This window comes from Ovis canadensis, chromosome X (genome assembly GCF_042477335.2).
Source record: "Ovis canadensis isolate MfBH-ARS-UI-01 breed Bighorn chromosome X, ARS-UI_OviCan_v2, whole genome shotgun sequence".
NCBI lineage: Eukaryota > Metazoa > Chordata > Mammalia > Artiodactyla > Bovidae > Ovis > Ovis canadensis.
Window position 1 is genome coordinate 3,630,792 of NC_091727.1, and position 22,642 is coordinate 3,653,433.

The 22,642-nt window shown below is 45.6% G+C and overlaps 1 protein-coding gene across 1 annotated transcript in view; it reads right to left on the bottom strand.

Moving 5' to 3' along the window:
- Positions 1 to 22,642, bottom strand: part of LOC138930122 (neuroligin-4, X-linked) — a 399,630-nt gene that overhangs the window by 12,027 nt on the left and 364,961 nt on the right. Inside the window, exons 6-7 of the mRNA XM_070289688.1 lie at positions 14,047 to 14,232; positions 5,230 to 6,019 (exon numbers count right to left, since the gene is read on the bottom strand). Coding sequence (XP_070145789.1) covers positions 5,230 to 6,019; positions 14,047 to 14,232 — 976 coding nt within the window. The remainder of the gene's footprint in view (positions 1 to 5,229; positions 6,020 to 14,046; positions 14,233 to 22,642) is intronic.

Here is a 22,642-nt window from a genome sequence, read left to right on the forward strand (position 1 = left end):
CAACATTTCGAACACTCAACATCTGCAATCCTAGCTTAGTTGCCCACAGGTGCTGGTTAAAGCACCCATTTGGTGCAAGTATTTCTCTACCATCTTATGGCATTAATGAATTCCCTTTACCTTTTTCTTTTTCTTTTTTATAACAGTGAGAGAGAATTCATCTCAGAGCCGTTGGCAGGCGAGAACCGCTAATGAGAGTTTAATGGCTTTATCTGGATTTTTTCAGTTTTCTTTAATGGCTCCGTTAAACGGATGATGAATGATCCTAGCTTTCCATTTAAGAAAGTCATGCAAAAACTTTTTTTTTTTTTCCCCAAAACACATGAGAGAAATAGAAAGTGGGTGGCCCTCACAAAGGTGAGTCATGATGTTGTTTAGATATTATGGAGTTACGATGGGTGAGGGTGTTGCCATCAGGGATGGGCACGGCTAGAGTGCGTGGAATGTTTGTGTGAAGGTCCTTTGCTTCAAGGGAAGGCAAAAGTTGCCAAGAGCAGCCGTGTATCTGAGTTCCCGGATATAACTGGACATTTGTCCTGCCTTCAAAAGGGGTTATGCAACGAAGTGCATCCCCAGCAAATTAAGACATGCTTAAGCCTTAACCCCCAGGTCCCTGCAGGGTGATGTTATTGCAAACAGGGTCATTGCAGGTATGCCCCCAGTCAAGGGAAAATGAGGTTATACCAGGACTTCGACTGGTTAGGACTCTGTGTCTCCACTGCAGAGGGCCCAGGCTCCATCCCTGGTCAGAGAATTAAGATTCTGCAAGCCAAGGGGTGTGCCCAAAAATTGAAAAAAAAAAAAAAAAGATGAGGTCATACTGGAGCAGGGATGAACTCCCAAACCCATATGATTGGTGGCCTTATAAGAAGGTGGCCTTAAAAAAAAAAAAATAAAGAATGAAACAACGGCGCCTGTGGCAATGTGGGGCATGGACCTGCGTGGAGGTCACTGTACGAAGTGAAGTAAGTCACAAAGAAAAAGATAAATACCATGTGATATCAATTATATGTGGGATCTAAAATAGGACACGAATGAACTTAGCTAGGAAACAGACTCACAGACATAAGAGGAGAGACTCATGGTTGCCGAGGGGGAGGGGAAGTGGGGAAAAGGACCGGGTAGGACTTTGGGGTTAGCAGATACCAACCATTATGTAAAGGAAGGATAACGCAGAGCTTAGGCACCGATAGTCAATATCCGGCGATAAACCAGGAGAAGGGTTTCCCTGCTGGCTCAGGGGGAAAGAATCTGCCTGCTGATGCAGGAGATGCAGGTTCGATCCCTGGTTCGGGAAGATCCCCTGCAGGAGGAAACGGCCACCCACTCCAGTATTCCTGCCTGGAGAATCCCATGGACACAGGAGCCTGGCGGGCTGCAGTCCACGGGGTCGTAAAAGAGTCAAACGTGACTGAAGAAGACTTAGCACACAGAAGATATACTGAGCACTTCTCTCAACTGAAAAAAAAAAAAGCTAGACATGTGCTAAATGAGGAGGGCATGGCCACCCACTGCAGTATTCTTGCCTGTAGAATCTCAGGGACAGAGGACCCTGGCGGGCTACGATTCCTAGAGTTGCAAAGTATTGCACGTGAATGAGCAACTTAACAACAAGAAAAGCAAAAAGAGAATGAAAAAGAAGATGAAAAACCAGGTGTGTATATATAATATATATATATGTATAATTGAATCACTTTGTTGTACCGCAGAAATTAACACAACATTGTAAATCAACCATATTTCAATAAACAGAAGAAGTTGACCATGTAAAGACAGACATGCTGGGAGAGGGCCGTGTGATGAGAGATCCAGAGCTTGGAGAGACGTAGCTTCAAGTCAGGCTGAACCAGACAGTGCCAGCAAGCCACCAGGAGCTGAGAATCATCACAGGAGCAGCCCCCGACAGGTCTTGGATAGAGGTGAACCAGCCCCGAGATCCAGAGCTTGGAGACGTAGCTTCAAGTCAGGCTGAACCAGACAGTGCCAGCAAGCCACCAGGAGCTGAGATCATCACAGGAACAGCCCCCGACAGGTCTTGGATGGAGGTGAACCAGCCCCACCTTCAGTGTGGACTTCACACCTTGAGATCTGTGCAACAATACACTTATGCTGTTGGAAGGCCCACTTTTGCTACTGTGTCGCAGCAGCCCCAGGGATCTAATAAACACGGCTACGTGAAAACATTGACACTTGCTGACTCGACTCAAATCATCTCCCCGTGGAACACAGATCCTCGTGGTGACAGACGAGCATCTCTACCTGCAATGACTGTGACCTTCCCTGCTTCCCTGCCGTCTTCTTTAGATCAAACTCGTAAAATGGGAGCACTTGAAGCGGGCCTTCACACACAACCGTTTGCTGCTCAGGAAAAAACTCAAGTTCTTTTCCTAGGAAGTTAAAACCGAGAAACCACTTCCCACCAGAGAAAATGTGGAAACACGAGAAAGAAGGAAGGGCTTCTCAGGTGACTCAGACGGTAAAGAATCTGCCTGCAATGCAGGAGACGTGGGTTCGATCCCAGGGTGGGGAAGATCCCCTGGAGGAGGGCATGGCAACCCACTCCAGTATTCTTGCCTGGAGAATCCCATGGACAGAGGAGCCTGTTGGGTTATGGTCCATGGGGTCCCCAAATCTGCTAACCCTCTTAACAGCAACCCATTCCAGTATTCTTGCCTGGAGAATCCCATGGACAGAGGAGCCTGTTGGGTTATGGTCCATGGGGTCCCCAAATCTGCTAACCCTCTGCACCTCCCCTCATCCCCTCACCAGGGCTGTGTGAGGCTGCAATGTAGCGGGTCCAATTCAGCTCATAACTCACCCCCACTGCTCCCCCGCTGCCAGTGGTCGACAGGAAGATTTAGCATCTTCGTTTTAAATTCAGAACCAGGAGCTCAAGGTTAATGACAGAAGTACACACAGGTAGAACACAAAGACACCTCATTATTTCCCACAATTAAGTTACTCGACAAGAGACAATGAGAAGATTCTGTGATACTGGGGGCTGCTTGAGATGTTGGGGAGTGTTTTATCTCACTGTCTGCAGAGAATCTGCTCCAGGGAACGTAGGTGGACCCCACTGCGTATGGAACTCTTGTATATTTTTGCTGCATTTAGCCAATAAGCTTTGTATATATGTACGTGGAGAGATATATAGATAAATCTAGGCAAATACATAAAATTTATGTATATTAATGAAATTAAAGTGTATGTACTCTGCTGTGCTAAGTCACTTCAGTTGTGTCTGACTCGTTGTGACCTCCATGGACCGAAGCCCACCAGACCTCTCTGTCGTGGGGTTTTCCAGGCAAGAATACTGGAGGCGGTTGCCACTTCCTCCTCCAGGGTAACCACCTCAGTTCAGTCCAGTCGCTCAGTCGTGTCCGACTCTTTGTGACCCCATCAATCGCACTGCACCAGGCCTCCCTGTCCATCACCAACTCCCAGAGTTCACTCAAGACTCACGTCCATCGAGTCAGTCATGCCATCCAGCCGTCTCACTCTCTGTCGTCCCCTTCTCCTCCTGCCCCCAATCCCTCCGAGCATCAGAGTCTTTTCCAATGAGTCAACTCTTTGCATGAGGTGGCCAAAGTACTGGAGTTTCAGCTTCAGCATCATTCCTTCCAAAGAACACCCAGGGCTCATCTCCTTTAGAATGGACTGGTTGGATCTCCTTGCTGTCCAAGGGACTCTCAAGAGTCTTCTCCAACACCACAGTTCAAAAGCATCAATTCTTCGGCGTTCAGCTTTCTTCACAGTCCAACTCTAATATCCATACATGACCATATCCTTGACTAGACGGCCCTTTGTTGGCAAAGTAATGTCTCTGCTTTTCAATATGCTACCTAGGTTGGTCATAACTTTCCTTCCAAGGAGTAACCACATAGCGATAGTTAAAAAACATTTCAAGTATCTAACCTGGGGATGGTTAGTTAGCCTTTGAAAAACTGGTCAGTCCACAAATCCAGAAATGGCTACCAAAAGCCTTTCAAATTATCAGCTCTCCCAGCAGACCATTAGCACTAACGAGTTTGGAAACCAACAGAAAGGAGTATTAAAGTGTATACTTATATATACATGAAATAAATATATTTGCAAATATATGTGTATATCTATATGAAATACAGGTATAAATATTTATATATAAATACAATATATTTGTAAACATGTATAAATAAATCCCATAACTCATATGGAGAATGTTATGTGAGTACCCATAACGTATATGGGTGTGTATATATATATATATATCTTATATATACACAAACAGGATTTCTCTACACTTATGAGATGAGTGTGGCTCAGACGGTAAAGAATCCACCTGCAATGCGGGAGGCCTGGGTTCAATCCATGGGCTGCAAAGATCTGCAAGAGAAGGGAACGGCTACCCACTCCAGTATTCTGGCCTGGAGAATCCCACAGAGACGGGAGCCTGGCGGGTTACAGTCCATGGGGTCGCAAAGAGTAGGACACGGCTGAGTGACTTTCACTATAGGCACCATTATATGTGCTAACACATATGTAATATATTTCTATACGATATACACTAACAGCATTTCTATATATTCATTATCAGATTTATTTCACTCCTTGGCTATGCAGTAAAGACAATTTCCCTGGGGTACATATATTTTGATAACCCTATTATTGACCAGACACCTCAAGATCCTGTGTAGATTGGAAACTCCAGGTTAACGTTCGATAAAATAGCCAAGTATGTCCAAATCTCCGATAAGACAAGGCCTTAACTGGATTTAAAACTCCAACTCAACTTTGGATGGAGCAACCAAGTATGTCTGAATCCCGAACAAGACAGAGTCGTACCTACCTTTGAAACTCCAACTAAACTCTGAGCGGAATAGGCAAGTGTATCTAAAGCCCCCACCGGACAAGGTCCAAACTGAGATTTGAACCTCCAGGCTGATATTCCACAGAATAGCCCCAGAATGTTTAGCTCCTACCCCAGCATGGACCAAATGGAGAATTTTCAACACAGCAGGAAGAACCACAATTAAAAAAAAAAAAAAAAGGCCTCACAGAGAAGGACTCAGGGGTAAAGAAGAACTGAGGTCTCCCTCTCTGTTGGAGGCAGGGTGGTGGAAATGGCTATTCTCATTACCGGGTGGGCAGGTGCGGGCGTGCCTGTGGACCGTGGTGAAGCTGGGTGGAGAAAACGCACGCACAAGGAGGAACCAGACAGGCAATAGCGTGATGGCGGGGAGGAGAACGTACCCGGTCTTGGCAAAGTTGGTCCAGTATGTCATGACTACCGCGCTCAGCATCACATCGTTCTTGGAGAAGTTGCAGCTGAAGAGCTCAGTGGGACCGATCATGGGGATGCCGAAGACGTAGGGGACCTCGTCGCCGTGGGCCGAGTCCGCCCAGCTGGGCTTCATCTCGCTTTGGCAGTGGTGGTAGAAGGCGTAGAAGTAGGTGGGCGAGCCATACTGGGCGTGCAGGTCTGCGGTGGCCACGGCAGGGGCGACCCACTGGTGGTCCGTGAACAGGGCCACCAGCGTCTTGCGGCGTGTCTCAGGGTTCTCCTTGTCCGCCCAGTCCGTGTACATGAACTTGATGGTCTCCCGCAGGGTGTCTTTGCCCTCCGGGTACCCGTACAAGTTGTCCACAAAGTTGGACACGGAGAAGTCGAAGTCATTGGGCGTCACGCCGTCTTCGTGGTCCACGATGCCGTCGACGAACTTCAGCCCCTCGCCCTGGTTGACGCCCAGCATGATGTCATAGTTAAGGAACTCGCCCTGCTCCATGAGGATCTGGGGGTCGTCGGGGATGACGTCCCCATCGATGACGGGCCCAAAGGAGATGTGGTACGTGGCCGGGGTGATGGTCTGCTGGATGAGCTCCCGGTAGTTCTTGTTCCGCAGGCACTCCACCATGTCCGTGGTGTCCAGCATGTTGCAGCCCACTTTGTCTGCCAGGATCCGAGTGTACTTGGCGGGCTGATAGTTGACGGCCCAGCTGGACAAGGCGGTCCCACTCTGGATGATGGCCTTCTGGAAGAGACCTGCAGGGGCGAAACGGCGGACATGCAGATTAAAACCCAAGACACAGAAGGGCAGCCTTCCACCTGGCAAAGAAGGCTCTGACTGTCCCGCGCGGGCATGTGAGTTTCTGGATTCAGGAGCATTGCAGCCCTTTCAGCATCTCTCTCTCCTATCTCTCTGGTTCTTGGGCCTTCCCCTCCCCCTCTCGCTGGACTTGAAGGATGCTCCCTTGCACACACACCACAGTTTAGGAAAATGAAACTGCCTTTACACTCTGGCAGCAGTGGTCATAAAAGATACAGTCCCTCTCCTCTTCCCTGACTGTGTGCAATACGGCTCCATCCTGATGTTATAAACAAAGCTTCTCAGAGTAGTCACACCCCCGCCATCCCCTAAAACGTGCTTTGTGGTCATAAGAGGTCAAAGGCCGTTTTGCCTTCCTGGCAAAACCAAGTACCACTTTATTGGGCGGAGGGGATGGGGGGATTCCATCCATATCAGGTTCAGAGCATAACATTCTGGAATGCATTTTAATTCCCACACTCCATACACTGAAGGTGCTAAAAAACTGCAATTAAAATAAATCCATTACATTAGCTATTCCTAAAGAAACCTTCACTCGAATGCCCCCACTAAAACATACTTTCTTTTCAAAAAAAAAAAAAAAAGTCATTAATCTCAAAATGGCATCCATTCAAAACCCAGACTTTGGTACAACTTATCCTGCTATGTTTCAAACATGTCATTTGGTGAGAAATGGTTTTAAAACTTTTAGGCTGTTTCACAAGTAAAATTCTGTGTAGCTTAAAATTTAAGATCCGGCTCCAGTTTCATCCATCTCATCAGAACTGATTCAAATGAATTCTTTTTAACGGCTGAGTAATACTCCATTGTGTATATGTACCACAGCTTTCTTGTCCATTCATCTGCTGATGGACATCTAGGTTGTTTCCATGTCCTGGCTATTATAAACAGTGCTGGAGCCGATTATACAGAGTGAAGTAAGCCAGAAAGAAAAACACCAATACAGTATACTAACACATATATATGGAATTTAGGAAGATGGCAATGACGACCCTGTATGCAAGACAGGGAAAGAGACACAGATGTGTATAACGGACTTTTGGATTCAGAGGGAGAGGGAGAGGGTGGGATGATTTGGGAGAATCACATTCTAACATGTATACTATCATGTGAATTGAATCGCCAGTCTATGTCTGACGCAGGATGCAGCATGCTTGGGGCTGGTGCATGGGGATGACCCAGAAAGATGTTATGGGGAGGGAGGTGGGAGGGGGGTTCATGTTTGGGAATGCATGTAAGAATTAAAGATTTTAAAATTTAAAAAATAAAAAACTAAAATTAAAAAAAAAAAATTTAAGATCCGATCAGTCTAGTACGTGAATGTCTAGAGATAAAAGTATTTTTAAAAAATGGTTTTTTTGTTTGTTTTTTTTTTGGTGTGGACCACTTTTAAGTGAAAGTGTTAGTCACTCAGTCATGTTCAACTCTCTGTGACCCCATGGACTGTAGCCCGCCAGGCTCCTCTGTCCATGGGGTTCTCCAGGCAAGAATCCTGGAATGGGTTGCCATTCCCTTCTCCAGGGGATCTTCCCAAGCCAGAGATCAAACCTGGGTCTCCTACATTGCAGGAAGATTCTTTACTGTCTGAGTCCCTGGGGAAAGTCTTGGTTGAATTTGCTACAGTGTTGCTTCTGTTTTCTTTCTTGCTGAGAGACATGTGGGATCTTAGTTCCCTGATCAGATATAAAACTCACACCCCCTGCATTGCAAGGAGAAGTCTTAATGAGTGGACCACCAGGGAAGTCTCCGGTAAAGTGAACTTTTGACTACTCCAGTACAAGAGATGAAGGGCTGTAAGATCACAGTATTCTAGTCCTTATCTCTTCCTGCCTTTGCCCTGAACCCCCGCAGGATGTAGTCACAGTGTCTCATGACCTGCTGGGAGAAAAAGGCATTCACCTGAGAGTCCACCAGCTCAAGTCTTGTCCTAGTTGAAGGTCCTACGTGCAAGCAAAGATGAAGGAAATATCACTGCCATGGGAAAAATGCGATTCTAAAGGTTGGCGGGCTGCCCACACAAGACTGAAATGTGAAACAAATCTGGCTTTGCCCAACACACCATCAAGCTCATTTGATGGCCAATTTCCCAGCGTTTATCATTCCACTGGAAACGGGCAGCTACTGACTTGTGCGTTTGCTTCTCGAGGTAAATGTCCTAAAGCAGGGGTCCTCGACCTCTGGGATCTAACGCCTGATGATCTGAGGTGGATCTGATGCAGTAAAAATAGGAATAAAATACACCGTAAATGTAATGAATGCTCTTGATTTATTCCACAACCATCCCCCAGCCTCTGGTCCGTGGAAAGACTGTCTTCCACAAAACTGGTCCTTGGTGCCAAGAAAGGCTGGGGGACCTCGGCCTTAAAGGACCTCAGGGAAACAAGGTCCATATTTGACCTAATAAAGACAGTCATAAATCAAAACAACCAGAATTAGGAAAAATGCTGCTGCTGCTGCTGCTGCTGCTGCTGCTGCTAAGTAGCTTCAGTCGTGTCCGACCCTGTGCGACCCCATAGACAGCAGCCCAGCAGGCTCCCCCGTCCCTGGGATTCTCCAGGCAAGAACACTGGAGTGGGTTTCCATTTCCTTCTCCAATGCATGAAAGTGAAAAGTGAAAGTGAAGTCGCTCAGTCGTGTCTGACTCTTCACGACCCCATGGACTGCAGCCCACCAGGCTCCTCTGTCCTGGATTTTCCAGGCAAGCATACTGGAGTAGGGTCCCATCACCTTGTCCGAAAATGCTGCTAGAAGGAATGTTTTTTTTTTTTTTTCCTCTCTCTCTCTCTCTCTCTCACAACTGTTGGCCGTGACTGAGATAGCGGTGTACATATAGACATTGGTTTGTCAAGAAAGTGATATTAATATAACCTGTAATAAAACTCAAAAAAAAAAAACTGAAGAAAATGTCACCTATAACTCATACTATAAAATGGGAGTTACTTTAATATTTTCAGTATCATTCCTTCTTGGTGTTCTTTACCCCACTGGTCTAAACATGGTTAGTTTTTGTTGTTGTTCGGTTGCTAAGTCAGGTCCAACTCTTTGCCACCCCATGGACTGCAGCACGCCAGGCTTCCCTGTCCTTCAGAGTCTCCCATAGTTTGCTCAAATTCACGTTCATGATGCCATCCAACCATCTGACTCTCTGCCACCCGCTTCACCTTTTGCCTTCAGTCTTTCCCCAGCAAACAGTCTTATCCGATTGTGCCTGATACCTGGATAGTATACTGGACGTCATCATTAAGAAACTCTCCCTGCTCCATCAGGGTCTGAGAAGTGCCTGGAATGGCATCCTTGTCCACAACAGGGTCAAGTGGCACCCGGTCAAGGTGATGGTTTGCTGAGTGACCCCTTCACAGTGGGTCTAATGCATATTTTAAGCACAAGTGTTGAAGCAAATTGTCATCCCTTGGAGTAAATGTACATGTTTCTTATAACATTCTGATCTTTTCAGTCTTGTAGCTTTTTGCTTCATTCTTTGCCATGAGACTGCTGTGGTGGACGTTTGCAGGAGAACACCCTTTTCCCTTCTGCACCTTGATTCTATTAAGCGCTGCCACTAGAAGCGGAATGCCAAGGTCAGCAGTCTGGCTGTATTTTGACTGGTAAGTCCTGATTCTGTACTGCTGGACTGTAACTGGAGAGCTGCTTTGTAGAAATGACCCATGCAAGGCACTCCCATAATCACTTCTGATCTATTGATTTAAGGAATTAACACTCTCCCTCCATTCGTTTGGGCTGACAGCTGTTTGATTACTCCTGAAGTTGGACCTGACTATTCTGTAAATCGAGAACTGTAAAATGACAGCCACTGACAAGTGGGAAAGTATAATTATCTTCTGAAACGGTATAGGAATTGTTATCACCAAGGATCTAAAGTACTCATTTTTTTAATCTTTTTGAATAAAAGGTTAATATAAAATGTAAGCCTTTCATTCAACTCCTCCACAGTCATTTTTTTAAATAAAGAATCAAGACATTCAGATTTCATTTGTTTGACTTAGTATGGATAGAATGCTAGATTTCTAAGTAGGAAAAAAGAAAACCAGATAAACAACAAGTCACCAAGGTTTACGGAACTGTAGTCAATATGCCGTGATAACGTATAATGGAAAATGATAAACACAGACACACGTGTGTATGTATAGTTGAATCACCTTGCTGTACACCTGTACATTGTAAGTCAACTATACTTCAATAAAATATATATATATATATATGAAGAAAAAAAGAAATTCAGACTTCAGAAGGCTTAAAAATCATCACCAATCACACATTTCTGATGAAGTCATCAGTGCAGAAAATTGTCCACAGCAGTGCAGGTAGCGGAAAAAAAAAAATGCTTGCTGTCACACAGCACAATGATACTTCACCCTCTTTTTTTTTTTTTTTTTTAGCACGTTTATATGGTACTTTTTTTTTCATTAAAGAAATTTTATTGGAGTACGCTAGATGTCCAATGTTGCGTCAGTTTTAAGACGCCAGCAAAGCGAATCAGCTATGCATATACATACGTCCACTCTTTTTAAGACTTCTCCCATGTAGGTCGCTACAGAGTCTTAGGTAGGATTCCCCATGCTGTACACTAGGTTGCTAATTAGTTACCCATTTTATTTAGAGTAGTGTGTGTATGTCAACTCCAGTCTCCGAATTTATTTCTCCCGCTATATCTTCAAAAAAAAGTCTTTATAAACAAAGACACGTATTTGTAAAAGAAACCTAGTAGTCAGCGCAGGAGCTATAAGAGAGTCAGGTTTTACCCCTGGGTCACAAAGATTCCCAGGCAAGAACGGCAACCCTCTCCAGTACTCTTGCCTGGGAAATCCCATGGACAGAGGAGCCCAGGGGGCTACAGTCGATGGGGTCGCCAAAGAATCAGACATGACCTAGCAAGTAAACAGCACATATTAATAAAGAAAGATACATATTTTTAAAGAGAACTACATGTTTTTAAAGAAAGACCGTGCTAGACTCTTTAAAAAATAATAATTCCTTTAAAGTTCAGGTGGTTTTGATATACATAGTTCACATAGATATGGTGAAATTCTTAAACCAACAAGTGGACACCGGAGGAAATATAACAAGACCTTGAAGATTCAGATTACGATTGCCAACGTCCATCTGAACTTGCAAAAGTTATCCCAGGGATGCACCTTTTTATATTGCTGTTCTCTATGTTTCGTTTTTGAAGGAAGTGTCCCGAAGTTATTACACCACTTCCAGACCTCCTGCATCCAACCCCTGTTCATTTCTATTTCAAGACTCTCTTATCTGTCCAGCAACAAAGGACCAGAGGGAATCACCTTGAGTTAAGTTTGCAACAAAGACTTAAGTCTATAAGCATATGGCTGCAAACTGTGTTTATGATGAAACCTGCTGCTGCTGCTGCTGCTAAGTCGCTTCAGTCGTGTCCGACTCTGTGCGACCCCATGGACGGCAGCCCACCAGGCTCCCCCATCCCTGGGATTCTCCAGGAAAGAATACTGGAGTGGGCTGCCATTTCCTTCTCCAATGCATGAAAGTGAAAAGTGAAAGGGAAGTCGCTCAAGTCGTGCCCGACTCTTCGCGACCCCATGGTCTGCAGCCCACCAGGCTCCTCCATCCATGGGGTTTTCCAGGCAAGAGTACTGGAGTGGGGTGCCACTCTGCAACCATGATCCACATACTAATTCCCTCTCACACTTCTTCTTCCAAGTTGAAAACTGAAGTTAATAACATTTAAAGTCGACCAAATAAACTCAGATAGGCAAACCCAGGGTGCAAGCATTTCTATAGAAGTTATTTTCCTCCAGTGATGAGAAGCAACGGCTATCGGTCACAAGTCTTAAGTGAAAAAAAAAAAAAATCTTGTTAACATTGCTAATAATACTAGTTGTTGTTTTTTGGTCTCTAAGCTGTGTCCGACTCTTTGTGACCCCCTGGGCTGTAACACACCACGCTCCTCTGTCCATGGGATTCTCCAGGCAAGAATACTGGAGTGGGTATTCTTATGCCCTCCTCCAGGGGATTTTCCCGACCCAAAGCTGGGTTCCTGGTCTGGCAGGCAGATTCGTTACCACTGAGCCACCAGGGAAGCCTGTACTGCATGTTTAAAAGTTGCCAAGAGAGCAGATCTTAAAATTCTGATGAGAAGGAAAAATGGTTTTTAACTCAACGGTGATGAATGTTAATTGGACATACAGTGGTGGTTGCTTTGCACTACATACGAAAGGTTGAATTCTTACCTTGTACAGTTGAAAGTGATCATTATTTTAAATGCATATTACTAAATATATATATTGCAAGTGCAACTGTTAGTCACTGAGTCATTTCCAATTCTTTGCGAGCCCATGGAAGCCAGGCTCCTCTGTCCATGGGACTTCTCAGGAAAGAATACTGAAGTGGGTTGCCTTTTCCTTCTCCAGGAAATACATATAATGGTGTATGTAAAATTATACCTCAAGGAGAAAAATCGGAAAGCAAGCCAGGTTAGAAGAGGATGAAGATACACATCATTTGGGTCATTTTCTCCTTTTTTAAAAATTAATTAATTTATGTGGCCGTGTGGTCTTCTCTGGAGACTCTGTTGGTATAGAGTCTGCCTGCAACGCAAGGGACCTGGGTTCAATCCCTGGGTGGGGAAGATCCCCTGGAGAAGGGAATGACAACCCACTCCAGTATCCTTGCCTGGAGAATCCCAGGGATGGAGAAGCCTGGCAGGCTACAGTCCATGGGGTGGCAAAGAGTCGGACATGACTGAGTGACTAACACGTTTTCACTTCACTGGGTCTTAGTTACGGCATGCCGGATCTAGATCTGAAATCCCGGGCTTCCTGCACTGGTTGTGTGCCGCCTTAACCACTGCACCACCAGGGAAGTCCTTTGGGGCATTTTCTGTGGAGGTTTCAAGAGGCACCACGGTTCCGTCTGCATGTGTCTTGAATAAGAACTCCAAAGGTATATATACATGTCCCCACACACGACTTCCCTGGTGGCTCAGATGGCAAAGCATGTGCCTACAGTGTGGGAGACCCGAGTTCAACCCCTGGGTCGGGAAGATCCCTTGGAAGAGGAAATGGCCGCCCACTGCAGTATTCTTGCCTGGAGAATCCCATGGATGGAGGAGCCTGGTAAGGGCAGTCCACGGGGTCCCCAAAGAGTTGGACACGACTGAGAGACTTCACTTTCTTTCACTTTCACCCACCTGAAGCCCCCTGTAATCTCCTACCCCACCCCATCCCTCTAGATTAATCACAGAATACGGTGCTGTGAGTTCCCTGTGTCAGTTGGCAAATTCCTCCCTGCTGTCTATTTGACATGTGGTCAAGTCTACGCCACAGAGGATGAGACGGCTGGGTGGCTTCCCGACTCAATGGACATGAGTCTGAGCAAACTCTGGGAGTTGGTGATGGACAGGGAAGCCTGGTGTGCAGCGGTCCATAGGCTCGATAAGAGTCGGACACGACTTGCTGATGGAACAGCAATAGCAGCAACAAAGCTGTAGGATCCCATGCTTCCAGGCTATCCCACAGAGTGTACCTGGGGCTGACTCACGCTGATGTATGGCAGGGACCAACACAACATTGTAAAGCAATTTAAAAATAAAAAACTGCAAAAAACACCCCACCAAAATAGGTGTGACAGATTGGAATCAAAGGGTAGGACCGAAGGCCAACTGGAGAATTTCTTTGGAAAAATCACTGCTTTCCATTATTTTGATTGTATATTATATATATAAATAATTGGAGAAAGAAATGGCAACCCACTCCAGTATTCTTGCCTAGAGAATCCCATGGACAGAGGAGCCTGGTGGGCTGCAGTCCATAGGGCCGCACAGAGTCGGACACCACTGAACTGGGTTAGCAGCATGTATATAATAAAATGAAATTATATCAATATAAAAAAAGAACTCTATGGAGTTCACAGAGAGGTTCAGCTCTTGGTCCCAGGGGTCCCCTGCCCAGCGTGGGGAAGCTCTTCTTACCTTCTGAATAGTGAGACAAGGTCAAGAGGCTGACGCAGGAGGCGCCCGCACCCGAGCCGAAGATGGTGACTCTCTTGGGATCCCCACCGAAGGCCCCGACGTTCTCCTCGATCCAGCGCAAGGCTTGGATCTGATCCAGGAGCCCGTAGTTGCCTTTGGCCGCCTGATCGCCGGTGCTCAGAAAGCCTGCAGAGGAAGACAGGAGATTTGGGGGTCGTCACGTACAGAGTACACAGCCGCAGCGTCGCTGCTACTTGGAAAGGTATTTCATGGGGCACCTTGTTCCTTGTCTGCTTCTCCTCCCTGGACACAGAAGCAATAGAATAGCACCTTTTCATGGCAGAAAGGGTTATATGATATAAACGATAGTTACGATGGTTTTTCTTTCTTTTGAAAAGAAAGCGAAAGTCGCTCAGTCGTGTCCGACTCTTTGCAACCCCTTGGACTACACAGTCCGTGGAATTCTCCAGGCTGGAATACTTGAGTGGGTAGCCTATCCCTTTCCCAGCAGATCTTCTCGACCCAGGGATCGAACCCAGGTCTCCTGCATTGCAGGTGGATTCTTTACCAGCTGAGCCACCAGGGAAGCCCAAGAATACTGGAGTGGGTAGCCATTCCCTTCTTCTCCGGGGGATCGTCCCAACTCAGGGATTGAACCCAGGTCTCCCACATTGCAGGCGGATTCTTTACCAGCTGAGCCATAAGGAAAACCCGATAGTGGGTAGCCTATCCCTTCTCCAGCGGATCTTCCCGACCCAGGAATCGAACCGGAGTCTCTAGCATTGCAGGCGGATTCTTTACCAACTGAGCTATCAGGGAAGCCCTGTTTCTTTTGACAGTATAAGGAAATGTCTCACTGGGGCTTTGTATGAGGCACAGCGAATCTGAAATATTCACAATACATGACAGTATCAGAATCCTATACATTTTATAGGCTAGCGGTAAAGAGTCCACCAGCAATGCAAGAGATGCTGATACAATCCCTAGGTTATGAAGACTTCCTGGAAAAGGAAATAGTAACCCATGCCAGTATTCTTGCCGGGGAAATCCCAAGGACAGAGGAGCCTGGAGGGCTACAGTCCCTGAAGTTACAAAGATTCAGACACGACTTAGCGATTAAACATTCATTTTACTAGATCCAAGTCATTACTCCTGTGTGTATCTAGGTTTTCCTTGGAAACAGACAAACAAACAAACAAAAAACAACAACAAAAAAAACTTCAGGAAAAAGAAAAACAAACTAATTTTTCAGGGCGAAAAGTCTGTGTGTCATCAGTGTATGAGATTGTGTGCACTGTTATAACAAGAGTATAGGCTACCTTTCGCCCACTGACTTCCTCATTAACATTTTATTTAACTCCATTCAACTCACAAATTTCAAAGGAAATTAGAACCATCGGGACATGCCACTTTTAAATAGTTTGGAACGCATCTATGTCTCTTTTTCTATATTAAAAAAGATATTACAGTTACATGCAGAAACTTAACAATTTTTTAATCTCGGCCAAAAGGAAATGCATATTCAAATCTCCCCAACTGTCCCCCCAAAATAGCACGGACTGTGATACTTTCTTTTAAAAACTGGGAGGATTTTAGTTTTTAGTTTTAATTTTAAAAAGTGTAAGCTAAGGAATCAAACCCTAAATGCCACCCTAAAAGCTGCAAAGAAGACCATCTGGGCATTCATTGTGGCAAAGTGATTATTTTTTTGATTTTTGAGATCACATGCCCTTTCGGGTTCACACTGCAGAAATATCTTGACCTGGAGCCTCTGCTTTCCTCTGATGCTTGAAGTCTTCCTGTGGGACAGACAGATGCTCTCTCGCTCAGATTTAAAACTATGAATATTTTATGAAGCGTCCGCCGAGCTTAAATACTAGCACAAACTTTAATCCAACTTTACATGCAAATCTGTCTTGAGTAAGCCTTCTGGGGGGAAGAAAAGAGTCATAAAAAGTTTTTCTCCACCCTACTTCCCACCCTTACATGACCCTACACGAAATATCAATACATCTCCTCTGTGTGGTTGCTGTTCATTTACTAAATTGTGTCCGACTCTTTGCGACCCCATGGACTGTAGCACCCCAGGCTTCCCTGTCCTTCACTATCTTCCAGAGTTTGCCCAAGTTCATGTCCATCGAGTTGGTGATGCCATCCAACCATCTCACCCTCTGTCACCCCCTTCTCCTCCTGTCCTCAATCTTTCCCACCATCAGGGTCTTTTCCAATGAGTTAAGTGCTTCCCATCAGGTGGCCAAAGTATTGGAGCTTCAGTTTCAGCATCAGTCCTTCCAATGAATATTCAGGGTTGCTTTCCTTTAGGGACTGACTGGTTTGATCTCCTTGCTAACCAAGGACTCTTAAGGGTCTTTTCCCACTCTGCAGTTCAAAAGCATCAATTCTTTGGCGCTCAGCCTTCTTTATGGTCCAACTCTTCACGTCTGTACATGGCTACTGGAAAAAACATAGCTTTGACTACATGGACCTTTGTTGGCAAAGTGATATCTCTGCTTTTTAATACACTGGTGAAGTTTGTCATAGCCTTCCTTCTTAGCAAGCATCTTCTAAAGCCATGGCTGCAGTCACCATCCCCAGTGATTTTAGACCCAAGAAGAGGAAGTCTGCCACTGTTTCCGCTTTTTCCCCTCTATTTTCCTCTTAATTGCAAGGGTTATGACAGTCACATATTTCAGGGACTGCTTATTAAATAAGCATGGCCAGCAAGCACAGTGTTTACCTGAAGACAAGCTATTTGGGACTGAAAATAACAGAAATGAGAACCAACGCCTTCAAAGACATCCTTAAGAAAACCTGGAGGGCTTCCCAGGTGGTTCAGTGGTTAAGAGTTCACCTGACAAGCGGGAGACATGGGTTTGATCCCTGGGTCTGAAGATCCCATGGAGAAGGGAATGGCAACCCAACCCACTCCAGGGAAATTCTTATCAGGGAAATCCCCTGGACAGAGGAGCCTGGTGCAGTACCATCTATGGGGTCCCAAAGAGTCAGACATGACTGATCAACTGAGCACAGAAGCAAAGCTGGCAGAAACCCAAGAAACCCTCAGAGTATGTTGGAGAAGACTCTTGAGAGTCCCTTGGACTGCAAGGAGGTCCAACCAGTCCATTCTGAAGGAGATCAGCCCTGGGTGTTCTTTGGAAGGAATGATGCTAAAGCTGAAGCTCCAGTACTTTGGCCACCTCATGCAAAGAGTTGACTCAGTGGAAAAGACTCTGATGCTGGGAGGGATTGGGGTCAGGAGGAGAAGGGGACGACAGAGGATGAGATGGCTGGATGGCATCACTGACTCGATGGCCGTGAATTTGAGTTAACTCTGGGAGTTGGTGATGGACAGGGAGGCCTGGCGTGCTGCGATTCATGGAGTCACAAAGAGTTGGACACGACTGAACGACTGAACTGAAACTGAACCAGCTTCTCAAAACCTAAAACAAAACCGTGAAGGATGAGATCTTTCACTAACTGAGAAATGAGGTTGCCTTTCCATAGTTTCAGTTCCATAGTCTGCCTGAGTACTTATGAGCCATGGGGTGTGTGAACCAGGAGGGGATTGGGAATGAATGGTCTGGCTCAAATAAAAGCCGCAAGAATGTGTTCTTTTTTTTTTTTTTTGGCCATTGTTGCTCTGAAATTGCAATCATCTGGACTCCCAACCTCCTTGCCTGAGTACATACAAGGATGCCAACTGCCAGGATGCACATTTAGGGAACGTCACACAAATCCACTCCCCTCGAGAGTTCATGGGGGTGGCTTTGAGTTGAGTGAGAGGATGGGAGTGTTCAGACATTACCAGGCGCTCCCTTATGTAATTGGCAATTACTAATTAGTCTTTCCTGCCTGAGAATGTCCTGGAATACCCTCTCCCTACACAGGGCATTTCACATGCCTTCTCATAAAATGAGTCCCACTTTGCTCAGGTGGGTGTGGGGGAAGCCTCTTTCAGCCGGCTTTATGGATGAAACCGGTTGATAATGATGGTTTGGGTACCGGATAATAACCATAAAGAGAAAGCCTCTCTCCCTCCATTCAGCTAAGAGGTGATTCCTTCCTAAAGGCCCCAGGAATTTTCTGGCAGAACTGTCCTGGTTTTAACCCATCCTTCCTCCATCCACCTCTCTCCTACACTTTGCTCTCAGGGAAGGACCTCCTCAGTTATTTTCTGGCTATAAGCCTGACAATCTGCAATGGATGGTAAACCACGAGTCTTTAGGAAATCAGAGACCCTCGCTTCACAGTGAAACATGACCGTCTCTCCTGCAGAACGTGGCTGTCCAATAACCTCTGCGATAGGAGGGACCATTAACATTTCACACCCTGGCAAATCCTACTTCTAAAAGCATCCCATGGAAAGGTTTGACGCTGGAAGGTCTGCAGGAAGCAGCTTTCCATGTGTCTCTGAACGCCAGCAAAGGTATGAAGGAGTGTTTTGAAGCTGGTGTTTCCATAGCGTCTGACATGGAATTTTCATTTACTGCTACAACCAGGGATGGCTTTTTTCACTCTTTATTCACCTTTTATTTTGTACTGGAGTATAACCAATTAAAAGCGTTATGATAGTTTCAGGTGCACAGCAAAGGGACTCAGCCATACATATAGATGTATCCGTTCTGCCCCAAACTCCCCTCCCATCCAGCCTGCCACATGACATTGAGCAGAGTTCCCTGTGCTGTCCAGCAGGTCCTTGCTGGTTCTCCATGTTAAACACAGCAGTGTGTCCATGTCCATCCCAGACTCCCTAACTATCCCTTCCCCCATTCTTCTCCCATTTTGTTTGTTCTTTTCAGTGCTTCTGAGTTCCCGCAGCAGGACCAGAATTAACGCAAGTGATTTTATATTCCCTGTGAAAGCATACTGCTTTCCTAGTCTAACTGTCAAAATACAGTGTTTGATGGATTTTCCTGGTGGTCCAGTTGCTACAACTTCAGCTTCCCTGGTGGCTCAGACGGTAAAGTGTCTGTCTGCAATGCGGGAGACCCGGGTTCAATCCCTGGGTCGAGAAGATCCCCTGGAGGAGGAAATGGCAATCCACTCCAGCACTCTTGACTGGAAAATCCCATGGACGGAGGAGCCTGGTGGGCTAAAGTCCATGGGGTCGCAAAGAGTCAGACACGACTGAGCGACTTCACTTTCACTTTCACCTTTCAAAGCAGGGGGTGGGGAGTGCAGGTTCGATCCCTGGACAGGGAGGTAAGATCCCACCAGTCTTGTGGCCAAGAAACCAAAACATAAAGCAGAGGCAACAATGTTTCACAAATCAAAGACAGACTTTAGAAATGTTTCACATCAAAAATTCTAGAAACAGAGCAAAACAAATTGCAGTGCTTGATATAATCCAGACAGAGCATGGGCGGCGGTTTCCTGGCGTGCGACTGTCTGAGCAACAGGACAGCAGCTTGTCAACCGGGGAACAATCACACACTTTACCAAAGATCGGAGGGTCCGAAGGGGTCAGGTTCCCAGATAAGCTCGCAACTTCCCTAACGTGCTAGAGATGAATTCACAGAAGCCAGTCCCTCAACTGGCCAAACCCGGTGATTTTAAACAAATAGCTCCTTTTCACGGACACACACTCCTGGCTCCAAATCCTCCAAGCATCTCAGCTGATGAAACGTTGGTTTTTGAGATTTACTGTCTCTGAAGTGAAGCTTGTAAGTCAGTAAGCCGGCCCCCTCCCACCACCACCAACGTCAAGTGAACAAGGAGAGAGACGCATAAAAGAAGTCACTTGAATTTGGACAGATTAGGGACTAGATTCAGAGAAGGCAATGGCACCCCACTCCAGTACTCGTGCCTGGAAAATCCCATGGATGGAGGAGCCTGGTAAGCTGCAGTCCCTGGGGTCACAAAGAATGGGACACGACTGAAGCGACTTAGCAGCAGCAGCAGCAGCAGCAGCAGCAGCAGCAGGGACTAGACTGATACTGAATTTCATTCAAAGCTGAAAGGAATAACACACACACACACACACACAAACACGAGATGTGCTAAGTAGCTGGGTGCTTATTTTAAAATGTGATTCATGGAAAAGATGCTTAGAAAACCTAGATCCCATCTCTCATTGCACGGTGAATGAAATGAGTATTGTGTGCACTGTATTTGGTCTAAATATTGCTCTGGAACAGAAAGTTGAGGGTTTCAGGATGGCTAACCAGGATCTAAAATGTTCCTCATTCAACTGAACTGCAAGAGCTTAAAACATTGGTTCCAGAACACACAGCTTTCTGTCTACTTTCAGTTGGCCGTAAGAAGCCCAGTGGGGTCAGATGTATTAATAACTACACTTCAGTTGTTTGCAACATGACTTTAATGCCACAGATGATGTCATCTCTTGAGAAATAATTCATTACCTAAGCACGAAAGATTGAGGGCGGGCGGAGAAGGGGACGACAGAGGATGAGATGGTTGGATGGCATCACTGACTCAATGGACACGAGTTTGAGCAAGTTCTGGGAGAGAGTGAAGGACAGGGAAGCCTGGCGTGCTGCAGTCCACGGGGTCACAAAGACTCAGACATGACGGAGCAACTGAGCAACAGCAAGCACAGTAGGCATTTTTTTTTAATGATCATTAAACAGAAGATGACAACTAAATGGACATAGAAGAAAAGCATTTACATTTTCAAGGTGCTTGCATTTGAGAGAGAATTTTCTATTTGTGCACATAATATTTAATTCAACGGACTAAAAGCAAAAAGGAAATGTGTAAATGAAAACATTTCAATGAGAAAAGTCACACAGTTTACTTCAGGTCATGTAAACGAGCTGGAACAGAAATCTGTATAACAAGAATCAGAGCTAAGGTAGAAATACGAAGCAGGACAATAAATGCCCGTTTTTGTTCTTTGATGCTTACAGAAAATCATTGCCTGGGTGTGTTTGTTACGAGGTGAAACTGAAGTTTTCTTCTTTAAAAAAAAAAAAATTCTTTATTTGTCCCTGTGGGGTCTTAGTCGAGGCATGGGGAACCTCGGTCCCTGACCAGGGGTTGAACCCGGCCAGGGAGCATGAGGTCTTAGCCACGGGACCATCAGGGAAGTCCCTGAATTTTTATCATTGGATTCATTTATGATTTAACGAAAGTGCACAGGTTCTAAAGAATGGGATAAAACTGGAAAAACATTTAAATTCTGCGGGCGGGATAGGCAAAGCTATTTGGATTGTGTCTGATTTTAGTTTGCATTTTGCTTAAAAATGCCCCAAGTCGTAACTAGTGCTACTTTTATGATATTCCATTGCCACCTCAATATTGCACAGAGTCACAGCAATTTACAGTGTCGGGAGAATAAATCTAAGGGAGTGATGACGGACACATGATTTCTACAGCCCGTGTTTCAGAACTTGGGGCCCATGACAGTATCAGTGGGATCCCTTGAACCATTTTTATAAAGCATATTCTATCCCTGACTGTGGAGAAGGCAATGGCACCCCACTCCAGTCCTCTTGCCTGGAAAATCCCATGGACGGAGGAGCCTGGTAGGCTGCAGTCCATGCGGTTGCTAAGAGTCAGACACGATTGAGCAACTTCACTTTCACTTTGATGCACTGGCGAAGGAAACCACAACCCACTCCAGTGTTCTTGCCTGGAGAATCCCAGGGACGGGGGAGCCTGGTGGACTGCCCTCTATGGGGTCGCACAGAGTCAGACACGACTGAAGCGACTCAGCAGCAGCATCCCTGACTGACAATTTACACTGAGCCTGCACAGATGTCTTAGAGTATTTTAGCTGAAAATATATGGATTCACAAAACTAACACTCATTAAATTTTGGAAACAAGATACAAAACGATAAAACTCTTATTTGTTATACAACACTGATCAAAAGGTGAAGATCATTGATAAACATATTTCATGATGATGAAAATTTGGCAACAGCCAGTCTGGAGCCAAATCCCTTTTGAGCCAACAAGATTTTTTTTTTTTTCTTAAATTAAAACCTCATCCTTGAATATTTTCCAGATTTGTTGATAAGAAGTCTGAGCACCAAAAAACAGATGCTTTTGAAATGTGGTGCTGGAGAACACTCTTGAGAGTCCCTTGGGGAACAAGGCGATCAGACCAATCAATCCTAAAGGAAATCAACCGTGAATATCCTTTAGAAGGACTGATGCTAAAGCTGAAGCTCCAGTCCTTCAGCCACCTGATGTGAAGAACTGACTCACTGGACGAGGCCCTGATGCTGGGAAAGATTGAAGGCGGGAGGAGAAGGGGATGACAAAGAATGAGATGGTTGCATGGCATCACCAACTCTACGGACATGACTTTGTGGAAACTCCAGGAGAGAGGGCAGGACAGGGAAGCCTGGCATGCTACAGTCCATGCGGTCGCCAAGAGTCAGACATGATTTAGTGACTAAACAACAAGAAATTCAGCTGGCTGTCATATCATTTTGATTTGATCTCTTGAATAGCTCATACACTTCATCACTCCTCAAGGGTGCATCGCGGTGTCCAAGATAAGAGGTGTGATTCACTCACTCAACCTTGCCGCTTCCAATCCATCTCTACACCATCAGTATAATCACGGTGCTCCCCAAAGCATCCAAAAGGACAAAACAGAAGAAAATCAACACTTGAAAACCTCT